This window comes from Natrix helvetica (assembly GCF_964273705.1).
Source record: "Natrix helvetica genome assembly, chromosome: 2".
Classification (NCBI taxonomy): Eukaryota; Metazoa; Chordata; class Lepidosauria; order Squamata; family Natricidae; genus Natrix; species Natrix helvetica.
This window is the reverse complement of record NC_138552.1, coordinates 285,663,054-285,678,983: the sequence shown is the minus strand read 5'-3', so window position 1 is coordinate 285,678,983 and position 15,930 is coordinate 285,663,054. Positions and strand designations below refer to the sequence as shown.

Genomic DNA, 15,930 nt, shown 5'->3' with positions numbered 1-15,930 from the left:
GCTTTTAGGAAGAGACTGGATAGCCACTTGTCTGGAATGGTATAAGGTCTCCTGCCTGAGCAGGGGATTGGACTAAAAGTCAGAAATGGTATAGGGCAGGGGTGTCAAATTCACGTTGTCACGGCGGAGCCCAGTGACGTATCGGGACTTTCCCCCCTTTGCTAAACCGGGAATGGGTGTGGCCAGCTTGTGATGCATCGGGCCCGCGGGCCAGGAGTTTGACAGTCGTGGTATAGGGTCTCTTGCTTGAGTAGAGGGGTGGACTAGAAGACTTCCAGCTCTGTAATTCTGTTATTCAATCTTATTTCCTTGCCATTAAAGTTTGCTTTCTGTCTCAAGCCTTTATAGCAATATTTTCCAAACTGGACAACTTCTAAGTAGGTGGATTCCAACTCCCAGAATTATTAGCAACGGTTGCTAGTTACCACACACACATCAGGAAGGTAGCATACCTGGTATAGACATCATTTTTAGGCTTATTTTTAGGAGAAAGGGTACTGCAAGATAATTGATCCCATTATTTTGTCCAGGTCTTACACTTGAGAATCAGGGCTGAGATCCTCTCAACATGATCTAATAAACTTTCAATAGTAGCTTAATCCAGTTGAATTAGGATTAAGTTGAATTTCGCATGGCTCTTACCATGAGTTTGAGACATCACTGTCATGGTTTTTAGAGGAGAGGGAAGGACACCGGAGTTGCTGTTAAAGATCTATTCAGTGGTCTTCTAAAAAGTGATAGATCTACCCATAAAAAGAGCTTGTTCAATTGATTTAAATTCAAAAGAAAGGTACTTAAGGGTATAGACCAGGGGTGTCAAACTGAAGGCTGGCGGGCTGAATCCTGGCCTGCGTTGTACCTCTGCCAGCAAAAACGGAGCTTGGGAGGGCTGTGATGGCCTCCTGCCAGTGGTGGGTTACGACCGGTGTACAGGTGTACCGGTGCCTGCCGGGAACATCGTGTACCATTCCAGTACGGTGCTCCGGAGGGCCCACCCACCCACCTGCACTCCTAACCTGTATTTGAGCTCTTCGGGGCTTACGCGCATGGAGCATATGGCACCTGCGTGACGCTCCGCCGAGTAGCTGGAGCATCGCGGAGCATCGCAGGCAGTAAGTACGCATGTGCGGGCGTGCTGCACACGTTCATGTGGTGGATGCTGGGCCCCATTGCACTGTACCGGTTGCACCTGGGATCCGGAACTCACCACTGCCTCCTGCAACCCTCTGCACAGTGAAAACGGCCCTCCTGAGTTCCGTTTTCGCTGGCAGCTCACTTGGGCCACCACAGGCACCACAGATAGAAGTGGCATGATAAGTGATGTAGAGCTGCCCCCCCTGCCCCCTCGAGATCAAGCACAACCCTGATGCGTCCCTCAAGGAAATCGAGTTTGACACCCCCTGGTATAGGGGTATATTTTTAGGCTTTCTTGGCTTGACAGGTTTAGAGTCCTCTTGAATTATGAGATGAGCAGCAAATAAATATGATGATGGTGATGATGATGATGATGATGATGATGATGATGATGATGATAATATGAAGAAGAAGAAGAAGAAGAAGAAGAAGAAGAAGAAGAAGAAGAAGAAGAAGAAGAAGAAGAAGAAGAAGAAGAAGATCACAAAGTACCGGGACTTGCAAATTGAAGTTGAGCGACTGTGGAAAAAGACATTGAGTGTTGTCTCAATTGTAATTGGAGCCCTTGGAGTAATACCTAAAGGGCTACCTCACTATTTGGAAATTCTAAATTTACCTGACTTGAACATTCTGACTCTACAAAAAACCATCCTACTTGGAACAGCTTATATCCTCCGACGTTACCTTAACAGTTCCTAGGTCCTTGGTTAGGACTCGAGCTGTTGAGCTACCAACCAGTCCCAAAGGCTGTCAATCTCACCAAAGATTAACCAAATAATAATACCCTAAAACATTCACATCAGGCTATCCCAGGCCTTTGGGAAGGACTCGATAGGTGGTTAAAAATGCCAAATCCAGTCTGAACATCTGACTGACTGTCCAAGGAACCAATATTAATAATAATGACCGGTTGCTCCTTCATTCTTATAAATGAAGACTGTGACAGCATATCCTTCTGTCCATCTTGATTGCCATTCAGACTTTTTTTTTTAAAAAAAATAATAATAATCTCAAACCCTAAAAGTGATCCATTTACAGATCTGGAGAACCAAATCTACCCATCCTCCACTCCACCTCACCCCAAGAACAAAGCTCATCACTTCTTCTACATTCACTTTTCCGTGAATTTCTGTGCAATTTCATTAGTTACCACTTCTCCTTTGCATACAGGTAGCCCTGGACTTAGAACCATGCATTTAATGACCTTTTGTTGTGGCCCGAAGCTGCATTTATAAAAGTGGTGTGCGCATGTGCACAAAACCATCCCCTTTCCCCCCCAAACGAGAAAGTTTGGAGACCGTTGCTGTAGATGCAAGGGTTTGTCGTAAGACGCAAGGGGATTGTACGTTTTAGTGCAAATGATACTGATTTTCACATGGCCCTAAGCATATTTTGTCTATTTCCCCCATCCAGTGTTGTGGCCCACCAGCAGAGCTGGTGGCAGAGTCGGACAGTGAGGAGCTTGGGGAGGGACATGGGCCAGTCCTGGAGTCTGGGGAAGCCTCTGACGAGGGCTCTGCGTCGGAAGCAGAGATGGGGACAGGGCCTTCCAATAGTTACCAGCTGCCTTCAGAGTCAGACATCAGTGAGGCAGATGAACAGCTGGAGCCTGTTCCCAGTGTGCGCATGCGCAGAGTTGCCAGACGAAGGGAACAGCTAAGGAACACGGATCGACCTGGCAGTAAGGCCACAGGTGGACGGTGAACGGCCCCTCCCATAGGGAATAAAAGAGGAGCAAAAGGGGAGTGGAGTTTGCAGGAGACAATTAGCTCACTCCTGCATTCTTGCCAAGTATTGTGGAGTCTGAAAGATAATGGCCTGGCCACTCTCCAAACCTGATAAGGTCGGGAATTGTGAACTATCTTGAAAGACTGTGGGAGAGGAAAGACTTTGCTGGAGAGGAATTCACTGTAAATTAAACAAAAGGGGTTTATCGGGACGAGGACGCGGCTTTGTGCTGCTGGGAAAGTCTAGGTCAGAACAAAGTTACAACAGCAAAATTGAATTAGAACCGGTTCTCAATGTACAACCGTCATAGTATCCCCACACTTGAGTGATTAAAATGTGGGGGGTTACCAACAGGCACATATTTACGATGGTTGCAGAGATCTGGGATCAAGTGGTGGCCGTTTGCAACCTTCCTGGAGGGCTTCAGACAAGCAAAATCAATGGGGGAAGCCGGATTCACTTAGCGACCGCATGATTTCCTTAACAACTACTGTGGTTTGCTTACCACCCGTGGCAAAAAAAAAGGATCATAAAATTGAGTGCGACTCACTTAACAATCATCTTGCTTAACAATGGAAATCCTGGTCCATATGGCGGTCGTAAGATGAGGACTACCTGTAAGCTTATAGACATACTATAAGCTGCTGGCTGAGGAATTCTAGGAGTCGAAGTCCACAAGTCTTAAAGTTGCCAAGGTTTGGAGACCCCTGAATTAGAAGATATCAACCCCCAAGAATGACGAGGGAAACAAGAATTTCGACCACCAAGCGAGAAAAATGCTCAGGATATGGCCATTTAAAACCCTGTCATTATTCTGAAACAATGATTCAGATCCACCTTAGGAAGACCGGTAATGAAATTTCTAAGGAGAACAGGAATAATGAATGGAAGGACTGGGAAGGCAATTCCCATTGCTCAGATTCCCTATGTTTTTTTAACTAAAGTACCCTTTAGAATACAGGTAGTCCTCGACTTACGAAAGTTTATTTAGACCATTCAAAGTCACAACGGCACTGACAAAAGTGACGTATGACCGTTTTTTCACACTTACAACTGTTGCAGCATCCTCATTTTGATCCTATGATCAAAATTGTCAACGGGTTCGTATTTATGACGGTTGCAGTGCCCCAGGGTCATGCAATCCCCTTTTGCAACCTTCTGACGAGCCAGGTCAGTGGGGCAGCGGGATTCATTTAACAACCGTGTGGCTAACATAACAACGGCAGTGGTTCATTTAACAACCGTGGCAAGAAAAGCCGTAAAACGGGGCAAAACTCGCTTAGCAAATGTCACGCTGAACAACTTGGCGCTCAATTATGGCCCTAACTCGAGGACTACCTGTATTTTGCTACAAATTAGGGATGCCCAATAGTTTTTGGTCCAGGGGCTGCCCTTCGTTTTTGAATGTGGCTGCATTGCAAAAAAAAAAAAAGGGCAGAGGGAGAGAATCAAAAACTGGAGGGCTGGGGCAGGCAAATCCCCAAAGTAAAGTCCATTTAGATAAATGTATATTCAGCTTTCGGCTAATTTTAATTTACGGCGTTTCACAGAATTTGTACGATTTTTCTCCATGGCTTTAATCATTTCCCATTTCAGCCGCTGTAAGAATTGCAACCTGGTGACAAGTTTGAGCATCTCAAGCAGTGACATTGAAGGTTTTCACAACTATCGTAACCTTGGGCCTGAGATCGCACATCCCTGCTTTGCTCAAAACACAGATTCTAAAATACCCAATCCTTTCTTTCTATTTATTCGCCGCCCAGAATTGTTTCGTTACAAGATGGGCTGCAAATAAATTCAATCCACCAATCAATCAATCTCATTAGAAAAAGCCATCTTTTTTTCCCTTCCAGACACTCACATTCACACTTCCTGGCCATTTCCCCCCACAATGGATGGTATTCTGCGCATAGCAATCTCAAATTAAATCAAGCCACACCCAACAGAGAGGAACCCATTGGGCTTAGGAGAAACCAACACTGACTTTCATTCCTGTTGATGAAAGGCAGATACCCGAATGCCGAAGGCAAAGCTTCCGTTCGGAGTTAAAAAATAAAAATGAAAACGAAAACGAAAAGCACAACCAGCAAGCAAGGCACAAAAACTTGAAGTCCCCTTTTCGGAACCCTTTTCCGCCAATTGAGGGAGCAAGGTCGCTTATCGTAACTACAGCCAATAACTCCTGGGCCCTCCTGGTGTTGGGTCAGACCACTCTTGACTGACGCCATTCCCAGGGGATGCACAGCTACAAGCATGTTGGTCTTTGAAGCAAAGGTAACAGTCCAAGATGATGGCAATCTCAATGGCTTTAGAAGTGGAGCATTCCCTGCCCCGTAGCTCTTGATGGACGGGTGTGTGCTCAAGACGGGGTCGGCTCCCGTAGACAAACTACTTCAAAAAGGGTGCCATAACTTTCTCTCCGGCCCTTCAGTCTTTTGCGGGGTGAGCGCTGGCGCTCTTTTGCTTCTGCGCTTCCCCTTTGGAAGATGGCGGCCGGCGGTGAGCCAAAGTCCTGACGTTACTCGCGGCTCCGGCAGGTTCTTCGGCGAGCTGCGGAAAAGATTTTTTCCAACCACCCTTCCGGTTGCCCTGCTCGGGGCCTTCCTTGGAGGACAAATCCGATGTGCTGTGCTCTGTTTTCTGACGACGGGATGGAGGCCGGGGCCGTGTGGTGTACAAAAAAAGAGCCGGGTCGGGCATGGGTTCGAGGTCTTCGAAACTGCTGAGCCGCTCGCGAGCCACAATGTCCTTGAAGGCGCCTTTGGAATGGAAAGCGGTGCTCGCCTGCCGACGGGTGTGAGACTTCTGAGTCCTTTTTTTGGGCCTGGTCTCAGCGCTGGGTTGAGGGACGGAGGGTTTGTCTGGGGGTCTCTCGGGCAGGCCGGTGCTTTTCTGACGGGTACCATGAAGTTTCTGTTTGGTTGAATGAAGCTGGAAGGAGAGGTAAGCTGCCGCCTCGGTCTGTTTCTGCAGCTCCGTGTTGAGGACGGTCACTCGGTGACTTCGCCTCTTGAGCTCTTCCAAGAACTTCCTTTCTTTGTTCCTCAGGTTGGATCGGAGGGCGGCCACCAAGCTCTCTTTATGCCTCAGCTCCTTGTGCAATTCCAAATTGCTTTTCTCTTTCTCTTTCAACCGGGCTTCCATGATTTTGCACTTTTCTTCCAGTTCCTGGTCTATGACGTCTAATGCAAGAGACAAACGAAAAGACAAAAGAACAGATTTGAGTTCAAAATTCACCACCAGCGTTCACTGAATACGGCGAACCTATGGCACGCGTGCCACAGGTGGCACGCGTGCCACAGGTGGCACGCGGAGCCATTTGTCAGGGCATGCGAGGTGCTGCCCTGTCAGCTGGCCAGCGCGCATGCGCGTGCTGGCCAGCTGAGTTCACCCTTTTTTAAAGCCATTTTTCACCTTCCCCAGGCTCCAGAGGCTTTATAGGAGCCTGGGCAGGGCGAAAAGATTCCCTCCCCCCCCCCCGGGAGGCCCTCTGGAGGTTTAATGAGCTTCCCTGAAGCCTCCGGAGCGCAAAAAACGGACCTACAGGCAAACCGGAAGTTCGGGAATGGACTTCCGGTTTGCTCGGAGAGTCATTTTGACTGCTCCGGAGGCTTCAGGGAAGCCTCCTGAAGGTCCCTGAAGCCTTCGGCGCGCTCAAAACAACCCTCCGAGCAAACCGGAATAACTCCGGTTTACTCGGAGGGTCGTTTTGACTCCTCCGGAGGCGTCAGGGAAGCGTCCTGAAGGTCCCTGAAGCCTCCGGAGAGCTTCCGGGGGGCGGGGGAGGCTGTTTTCACCCTCGCCATGCTCCTATAAAGCCTCTGAAGCCTAGGGAGGGCGAAAAAAGCATGCAAAAATGGGGGGGGGGAGCGCCTGTACTGCGTGCGTGAGCACTGGGGGGTCACACATTGCATTATGGGTGCGGCACACCCGCACATGACCCCCCTGCGCTCCCCCCACTTATGGCACACGAGCCAAAAAAGGTTCGCCATCGCTGGAATAGGGTCTCAGTTAAGGACTGACGATCTCTAACACTGAATACAGATAGCCCTGGACTTATGACCATTCGTTTAGTGACCATTCAGTGACAACGGCACTGAAAAAAGTGATTTATGACTTTGACATCTTTCACACGACTTGTCGCAAAATCCCTGTTGTCCCTGTGATCAAAATTCAGACGCTTGGCAACTGGCATGTACTTATGACTGGTTGCAGTGTTCCGGGGGTCACGTGATCACCTTTTACGCCTTTCTGACAAGCAAAGTCATAGGGGAAGCCACTTAACAACCGTGTTTACTAATTTTACAACCGCAGCGATTCGCTTAACAACTGTCTTGCTTAGCAACAGAAGTGTTGGGCTCTGTTGTGGTCAGGACTACCTGATTTTTTAAAAAAATCATATGATCAAAACTCAACCTTTTAAAATAGCTCCTTGATACATTTCTCCTGTTTGTACCACAGTGTTGTTGGTAGTCCTCCGTTTTTTTCCCCTCTCCTTAAAAAAACGTATTTGGAAGTTCTGTTAAGCCTATTTAGAAGTAGAGTCTCCCTCTTAATTCTGAAACATTTAAAGCAGGGTTCTCCAACCTTGGGAATTTTATGACTTATGGACTTCAACTCCCAGAATTCCTCAGCTAACATGGCTGGCTGGAAAATTCTGGGAGTTGAAGTCCACAAGTCATAAAGTTCCCAAGGTTGGAGCCCAGAGAAAAAGCTGCTTCATGTATAATAAAAGTTAAGCTGGAACATGTCCTGACTGCAGATAATACTTCCAAGAGCTAGGTAGAGATCTATCATGCTACCATTTTTTTTTCATTTTTAGAAAAGGCTTTCTAATCCACGGGTCACATTTCTGCATTTATACCCATGCCTCAGAATTTACCTTTGCTCAAACTTGCCCAAATGGTAACCTCCCTTCTTTCTTTCTTAACATGTTCTTGCTCACCCAACCACATAATGACATCATTTCTTCCCTTATGAAGTAGGGACCCATACAGGAATGATTTCAACAATTGTACAAAGCAGTGGTGGGGGTTCATTTTTTTCTTTTACTACCGGTTCGGTGGGTGTGGCTTGGTGGGTGTGGTATGTCTTGGTGGGCGTGGCAGGGGAAGGATAATGCAACATCCCCATTTCCTCCAGCTGGGACTCGGGAGGCAGAGAATAGAGGGGGGGGGGGGCGAGGCCAGCCAGAAGTGGTATTTACCGGTTCTCCGAACTACTCAAAATTTCCGCTACCGGTTCTCCAGAACTGGTCAGAACCTGTTGAAAATCACCTCTGGTACAATGGCACCTTTCACTGTGTCAGAATAAAACAGGCAAGCAAGGCCCGAAGAAACGATGTAGGTTAAGAAACCACAGAGCTGTTAAGGGTGGAAGATAAAAACTCTTCCCAAGGGAAGGCTTGTCCAGTGAGTCAGACATTTCTAAAGATGTCAGCAAAAGAATCAACATGCTGATTCATCCTTTATTCTCCTTTCTTTTTCAGCCTACCAGGCCCAATTTAGGATCTTGAAACGATGCTGAGTCATTCTGTCATCATATGCCCAAGAGACCGTGACAAAATGGGGAGACATGATAGCATTGTTCCAATATCTCAGAGGTTGCCACAAAGAAGAGGGAGTCAAACTATTCTCCAAAGCACCTGAGGGTAGAACAAGAAGCAATGGGTGGAAACTAATCAAGGAGAGAAGCAACTTAGAACTGAGGAGAAATTTCCTGACAGTGAGAATAATTAATCAGTGGAACAGCTTGCCTCCAGAAGTTGTGAATGCCCCAACACTGGAAGTCTTTAAGAAGATGTTGGATAGCTATTTGTCTGAAACGGTATAGGGTTTCCTGCCTAGGCAGGGGGTTGGACTAGAAGACCTCCAAGGTCCCTTCCAACTCTACTATTGTATTGTATTGTAAAATAACAGAGTTGGAAGGGACCTTGGAGGTCTTCTAGTCTAACTCCCTGCTCAAGCAGGAAACCCTAAAACATATGGTATAGGGTTTCCTGCCTAGGCAGGGGGTTGGACTAGAAGACCTCCAAGGTCCCTTCCAACTCTGCTATTGTATTATTATTGTATATTAGACAAATAGAAGCACCCACAACATCTGGAAGCAAGCTAAATTGTTCTCATTGTCAGGAAATTTCTCTTTATTTCTCGGTTGGTCCTCTCCTATATAGTTTCCATCCATTGCTTCTTATTCTGCTTTCAGGTGCCTTGGAAAATAGTTTGACTCCCTCTTCTTTGTGGCAACCCCTGAGATATTGGAACACTGCTATCATGCCTCCCCTAGTCCTTCTTTTCATTAAACTTAGACATACCCAGTTCCTACCGTTCTTCATATGTTTTAGTCTCAAGTCATTTATCATATTCTTCAGAGTATAAGACGTACCAAGGTTTTGAAGAAGCAAATTTTTTTAAAAAAGTTTTTGCACTGTGCAAACACCCTCAAAACGATCCGTTTTTCGTGAAAACAGGCCCATTTTTTTTTTTTAAAAAAAGGGGCATGGATAGCCGTTAGGAGGCTTGTAGATGCTCCTAGGGGCTGGGGGGCAAAATTGAATAAAATTGTTTTTTGCTCATTTCTGCCCTCCCCAGCTCCCAAGAGCTCTCTGAAAGCCTCCTAAAGCAGTGTTTCTCAACCTTGGTGACTTTAAGTCCTGTGGACTTCAACTCCCAGAATCCCCCAGCCAGCTGGCTGGGGAATTCTGGGAGTTGAAGTCCATAGGACTTAAAGTCGCCAAGGTTGAGAAACACTGTCCTAAAGGCTCTGCACGACCATTTTGGTGAAGCGGGCAGGGTTTCGGGAAGCAAAAAATGCTGTGTTCAGTGTATAAGATGCACCCAGATTTTCAGCCTCCTTTTTGAGGGAAAAGGGTGCGTCTTATACTCCAAAAAATACGATAATCCTCTTTGTTGCTCTTCTCTGCACTCTTTTCTAGGGTCTCAACATCATTTTTTATATAGTGGCAACCAAAACTGGATGCGGTATTCCAAATTTGGCCTTACCAAGGCATTATAAAGTAGTAGCAACACTTCATGAGATGTGGATTCTATCCAGAGGTGGATTCCTACCGGTTCGGATGGATTCGGCTAAGTAGGTAGTAACTCGGCCTGCCACACCCCCGAACTGATTCTCTCGATGATACCGTAGCCGCCACCATCTTGTTTTTTGCTTCTGCGCATGCACAGAAGCATTTTTTTAGAACTGTGAGTCCACGCAGCCTGTCCCTGAGCGAACCAGCAATAGCAGCAGCTGGAACTCACTCCTGATTCTATCCACACCTCTGCACACACATTCTGGAGAGAGAGAAGTTTGGTCCTGGTGACCGTCCCAGATTAGATTCTGAGAGATATATATCTGCCTTCATTCGATTCTATCCCTCTGTGGAGGCAACCTAGAACTGCCTTGGCTTCTCTGGCAGCTGCCGCACACTGCTGGCTCACATTGAAGTGGTTGTCCACTAGAACTCCAAGATCCTTCTCCCAATTACTGCTATTGAACCAGGTAGAGGAGCTTGAAGAATGGAGCCTCGAGGATCAGACACCTGAGATGGCAATCTATAGTCCAATTTCTACCACTTCTGGAAGTCAGCAACCTAGAACTAAGGAGAAACTTCCCAAGAGTGAGAATAATTAACCAACGGCTGGCCTTCAGAGGTTGTGGGTGGGATGGCTTGTAGGGGAAGCCACCGCCCCTCCTGGAAGAACGAAATATTTTGAGGAATATTGAAAAGGCAGGATAAAATATTTCCCCTAAAATAGAAATCTTAAGGGAGACAGAAACTCAGAGGTTCAGCTCTCTGGCCCCAGCAGATATTTTGTGCTCATTAAAAAAGGCTGGGCCAGCCTATCTACAAAACAAAAGACCTTCAGCTGCAGGACGATGGGATTATCTTTCAAGACATAATAGGATTAGCCCACTACCATTTAGCAGAAGACACAGAGCTCACTACATTGCACAATCTCCTAAGGGTATTTCCTTCATTGCATCACCCCCAGCAGACGTCAACCAAACCTGGGAGCTCAGACCACCTATAGAGCCAGCTATGACCCAGTGACGTGCGGTGAGGTTTATGGCTGGTGAGGCTGGTGACATCATCAGGAAGGCGGGGAATGGGACCACGTGTACAGGAGGCTGAGGCTGCCTCAGCCTCCTGCACACATGGTCCCATTCCCCGCCTCCCTGAGTCAACATGAAGGGGACTGCGGAGTGCAAGCCGGCAGAGCGCGCTCCGCGGTCCCCTTCATGTTGACTCAGGAAGACGGGGAATGGGACCATGTGTGCCTTTTCCCTTTTCCCTTTTTTTTCTTTTCATGATGAGAGCGGTGAGGCTCTGCTTCCCCTGCCTCCCCTGACCGCACGTCCCTGCTATGACCACACATAATCCCTACATGGCCCCATGGGAGTCTGACAACAGCCAATAGAATACCTGCTCTCGCACAGGAACAGGAAGCTCAAGTGCAAAGCCCAAGAGATGGTATAAGTACCCTCCCCCCCAACTCAACTCCATGTGGTCAACTGCCCAGAACAATCCATGTGCTTCTGCTTCATCAATGTGCCTTTCTCCCGGATTGGAACTGGACATGGATATTTCTTCCAACACTTGCCTTCAGAAGTTGTGGGTGCTCCATCACTGGAGGCTTTTAAGAAGAGATTGGACAGCCACTTGTCTGGAATGGTATATGGTCTCCTGCTTGAACAGGGGGTTGAATTTGAAGACCTCCAAGGCAGTGGTGGGTTCCTACCGGTTCGGAGTGGTTCGGCAGAGTGGTTTCATGGCCTGGGTCACTGGGAACCGGTTCTCTTGGCAGTGCCGTGCGCGGCGCAATCTGGTTTTTGGCTTCCGCACATGTGCAGAAACATTATCATAGTACTGTGCATGCGCGCACAGCGTGCATCAAGTACATACGCGCACGACCATGAGCGAACCGGCTGTAGCGGTTGCCAGAACCCACCCCTGCTCCAAGGTCCCTTTCCACTCTGTTATTCTCTCCTGCTCTGAGCCAAGAAGCTAAAAAGAGAAGCTGAAGATGGCAAGGCGGTACCAGCTGGATGTGTTTTTATGACCCAGGCGTGTTCTCCCAGGCGGGGCCAGAGGTAGCTTCCTTGGGATGCTGCCATTTCTCTTGCGAAGACTGTCTTCCATCAGCATTCCATTCATCTGATGTTCTCCACACTTCCTTGGCTGCACTAACATCCTCGCCTTTTGCCCCGAGGCTGCGGGTGGAACCTTGCATGCCCAAATAAAACCACGGCTTTGCGGAGTGCAGTCGAAACCTCGAGACCCCAACATTCAGATCCCCACCCCCCGAGTTTATTAGCTTTGATCTCTCATTTAATTTCTAGTTCTTACAACAGAAAACAGAAATACACAATACAGGAAGGTGCAGAGCAGTGTTCCTCAATTTTAGCAACTTTAAGATGCGTGGACTTTAACTCCCAGAATTCTCCAGCCAGCTGGCTGGGGAATTCTGGGAGTTGAAGTCCACGCATCTTAAAGCTGAAATCCACACATCTTAAAGTTGCCAAGCTTGGTCCTAGAAGTGGAGCTCTCGCCTCACAATCAGGAGGTTGTGAGTTCAATCCTAGGTAGAGGCAGATGTAGGGTCTCCTGCTTGGGCAGGGGGTTGGACTAAATGACCCGCAAGGTCCCTTCCAACTCTATTAACCTGTTAATGATCTTCTGAAGCATTGGGCATGGTTTCTAATTTTTTGTGACCCAGGAGGGGAAAAAAAAAAGACTGACTACATGACTAGAGGGCTTACCATTTCGTGAAATGTAATTTGAAGATAATGCAAATGTAACAGGAAATGGAATTCAGTTTTAGTTTTTTGCTCCGAGATGCTCCTTGTTTGTTGGGAGAGCAAGAGAGAGAGAGAGGGAGGGAGGGAGGGAGGAAGAGAAAGAGACAGACAGACAGACAGACAGACAGACAGACAGACAGACAGACAGATGGACGTCTGTTCTGGATGACTGCCCACCTTCAAAAAGAGGTTTACAATTAAGAATCTTCCTGCATCTGGAAGTGACATTGGAGCTGTGCAGAACAACTATGGTGTGTGTGTGTGTGTGTGTATTTGTGTGTGCATGGTTTGATTGCAGCTTTGGCTGATAGGTTTGGGATATCTCTACCTGGAAGAGAAACACCTTGCTTTAATGTGTAGGTAACCTCAAGCATAGACTTCCCAATATCTGCCACAAAGAAAAGGGAGTCAAAGTATTCTCCAAAGCACCTGAGGGCAGGACAAGAAGCAATGGGTGGAAACTAATCAAGGAGAGAAGCAACGTAGAACTAAGGAGAAATTGCCTGAACTAAGGAGAAATTAAAACAATTAATCAATGGAACAACTTGCCTCCAGAAGAAGTTGTGAATGCCCCAACACTGGAAGTCTTTAAGAAGAGGTTGGAGAACCATTTTTTATCTGAAGTGGTGTAGAGTTTTCTGCCTAAGCAGTGGGTTGGACTAGAGGACTCCAAGGTCCCTTCCAACTCTGTTATTCTATTCTAAAAATGAGGCAAATTTACTTTTGTGAAGTGTTTTTGTATTTAGCCCTTGAATAGCAATAGCAATAACACAACGTATATACTCCTTTACAGTGCTTTACAGCCCTCTCTAAGTGGTTTACAGACTCAGCCTCTTGCCCCCAGCAATCTGGGTCCTCATTTTACCGACCCCGGAAGGATGGAAGGCTGAGCCAACCTTGAGCCTGGTGGGATTCGAACTGCCAAATTGCAGACAGCCGGCAGTCAGCAGAAGTAGCCTGCAGTACTGCACTCTCACCACTGTGCCACTGCAGCTCATGCATACATACAATACCTTAAATACAGGTAGTCCTTGACTTACGACCACAACTGAGCCCCAAATTTCTGTTGCTAGGTGAAACATTTGTTAAACAAATTTTGTCCCCTTTTTACAACTTTTCTTGCCACAGGCGTAATGGGAATCCCTGCAGTTGCTAAGTTAGTAACATGGTTGTTAAATGAATCTGGCTTCCCCGTTGACTTTTGCTTGTCTGAAGGTGGTAAAAGGGGATCGCGTGACCCCGGGGACGCTGGAACCGTCGTAAATATGAGTCAGTTGCCAAGCGTCTGAATTTTGATCATGTGACCAAGGGTCGTACGTCTGAAAAATGGTCATAAGTCACTTTTTTCTCCGCCGTTGTAACTTTGAACGCTTACGAAATGAACTGCTGTATGTCAAGGACGACCTGTATTTTGAAACAAATGACCACTGTAAACTGACCAAGTTTCCTTCTTCCTTCAGTTTAAAGCTACTCATTCCAATATCTCAAGCGTTGCCACAAAGAAGAGGGAGTCAAACTATTTTCCAAGGCACCTGAGGGTAGAACAAGAAGCAATGGGTGGAAACTAATCAAGGAGAGAAGCAACTTAGAACTGAGGAGAAATTTCCTGACAGTTAGAACAATTAATCAGTGGAACAGCTTGCCTCCAGAAGTTGTGAATGCCCCAACACTGGAAGTCTTTAAGAAGATGTTGGATAGCCATTTGTCTGAAACGGTATAGGGTTTCCTGCCTAGGCAGGGGGTTGGACTAGAAGACCTCCAAGGTCCCTTCCAACTCTGCTATTGTATTGTATTGTATTGTATTTAATTTCTATATTATGTCTGTTATGATTTTGGGCCTGCCTGAATGGATGTTTCTATTGTCTTGTTGTATTGTGAGCCCTCCAGACCCATTAAGGGATTGAACATAAACATATACGGTATTAAACATATAAATCTTGCAAATGAATCTACGAATTAATAAATAAATACGCTGTTAACAAAAACTTAATCTTGTTTGTTTTTCTTTTGACAGGAAGATAGGTTTTAGGGCGCCGCTTATGAATGCTGTACGGCTTGAGTCAAAATATTTATTCTTCCTTGGAGGAAAAGTAATAATAATACAAATGATTTATTTATTTACATATGGCATTTATATGGCTAATCAGCTCAGACAAATGTGACTTTGGATGACATACAGCCACAGAAAAAGAGACAGAAGTTAAATACAATTAAAATTACCTCCAACTGCATTTAATAGATGATTGGAAACTCTCAATGTGGCGTCCTTGGTGCTCCCTGAACTTTGGGGGTTGCTTGCAGATGTTTCATTACCCAACTAGATAACATCATCAGTGCTAGTCGGTGTGGGCTCTGCCTCAGTGGTGGGTTTCAAAATTTTTTAGAACCTCTTCTGTAGGTGTGGCCTGCTTTGTGGGAGTGGCTTGCCGGCCATGTGACTGAGTGGTAGTGGCTTGCTGACCATATGACCGGGTGGGAGTGGCTTGCCAGCCATGTGACCCAGTGGGCGTGGCCAACTTGTAAAATTTGGTGAAACTCACTTAACAACGCTCTTGCTTAGCAACCAAAATATTGGCTCAGAAACTCTGGCATTTGAAGCAGGCAAGTCTTAAAGCTGTCAAGTTACAAGACCCCTGCACCCCTAACCCTTTAGAAAAAAAAACCCCAGGGGTGTTCAAACTTGACAGCTTTAAGACTTGTGGACTTCAATTCCCAGAATTCCTCCTCCAGTCATGTTGGCTCAGGAACTCTGGCACTGAAGTGTGCAAGTCTTAAAGTTGTCAAGTTACAAGACCCTTGCACCCCTAACCTTTAGAAAAAAAAACCCAGGGGTGTTCAAACTTGACAGCTTTAAGACTTGTGGACTTCAACTTCCAGAATTCCTCCTCTCGCTCTTCATCTTGATGATGTGTGGACGGGCGGGTGGGAGGAAGCTGGAACCGGTTCTAAACGTCACTGTAGATTTGTGGAACCTCTTCTATAGAAGAGGTTAGAACTGGCAGGAATCCACCCCTGCTCTGCCTCCTGTTTATATGCAGTAGCTTTTGTATGATTCCTGAACGGCTTGATGATCATATGTGGTTCCAATAGAAGGAAATGTACTGTATGTAGCTCAGGATTGGTCTGTGGAGTCCTTGATGAGTCTTTAGCAGATGGATTCTCCTATGATCCTGGCCCCAGAGGACCATGTTTTTTAATGACTCCCTATATCCGAAAGGGTCAGGGCTAACTACTTATAGGGCGAGAGATCATTCCAGAGGGCAGGGG

At 46.7% G+C, this 15,930-nt stretch overlaps 1 protein-coding gene across 1 annotated transcript in view; it reads right to left on the bottom strand.

The window, feature by feature from the left end:
- Positions 1-4,414: 4,414 nt before the first annotated feature.
- The window catches only part of CCDC92B (coiled-coil domain containing 92B), a 47,482-nt gene continuing 35,966 nt past the window's right edge, over positions 4,415-15,930 (bottom strand). The window contains exon 4 of the mRNA XM_081944362.1: positions 4,415-6,044. Within this exon, the coding sequence (XP_081800488.1) occupies positions 5,290-6,044 (755 nt within the window). The 3' untranslated portion in view covers positions 4,415-5,289. The remainder of the gene's footprint in view (positions 6,045-15,930) is intronic.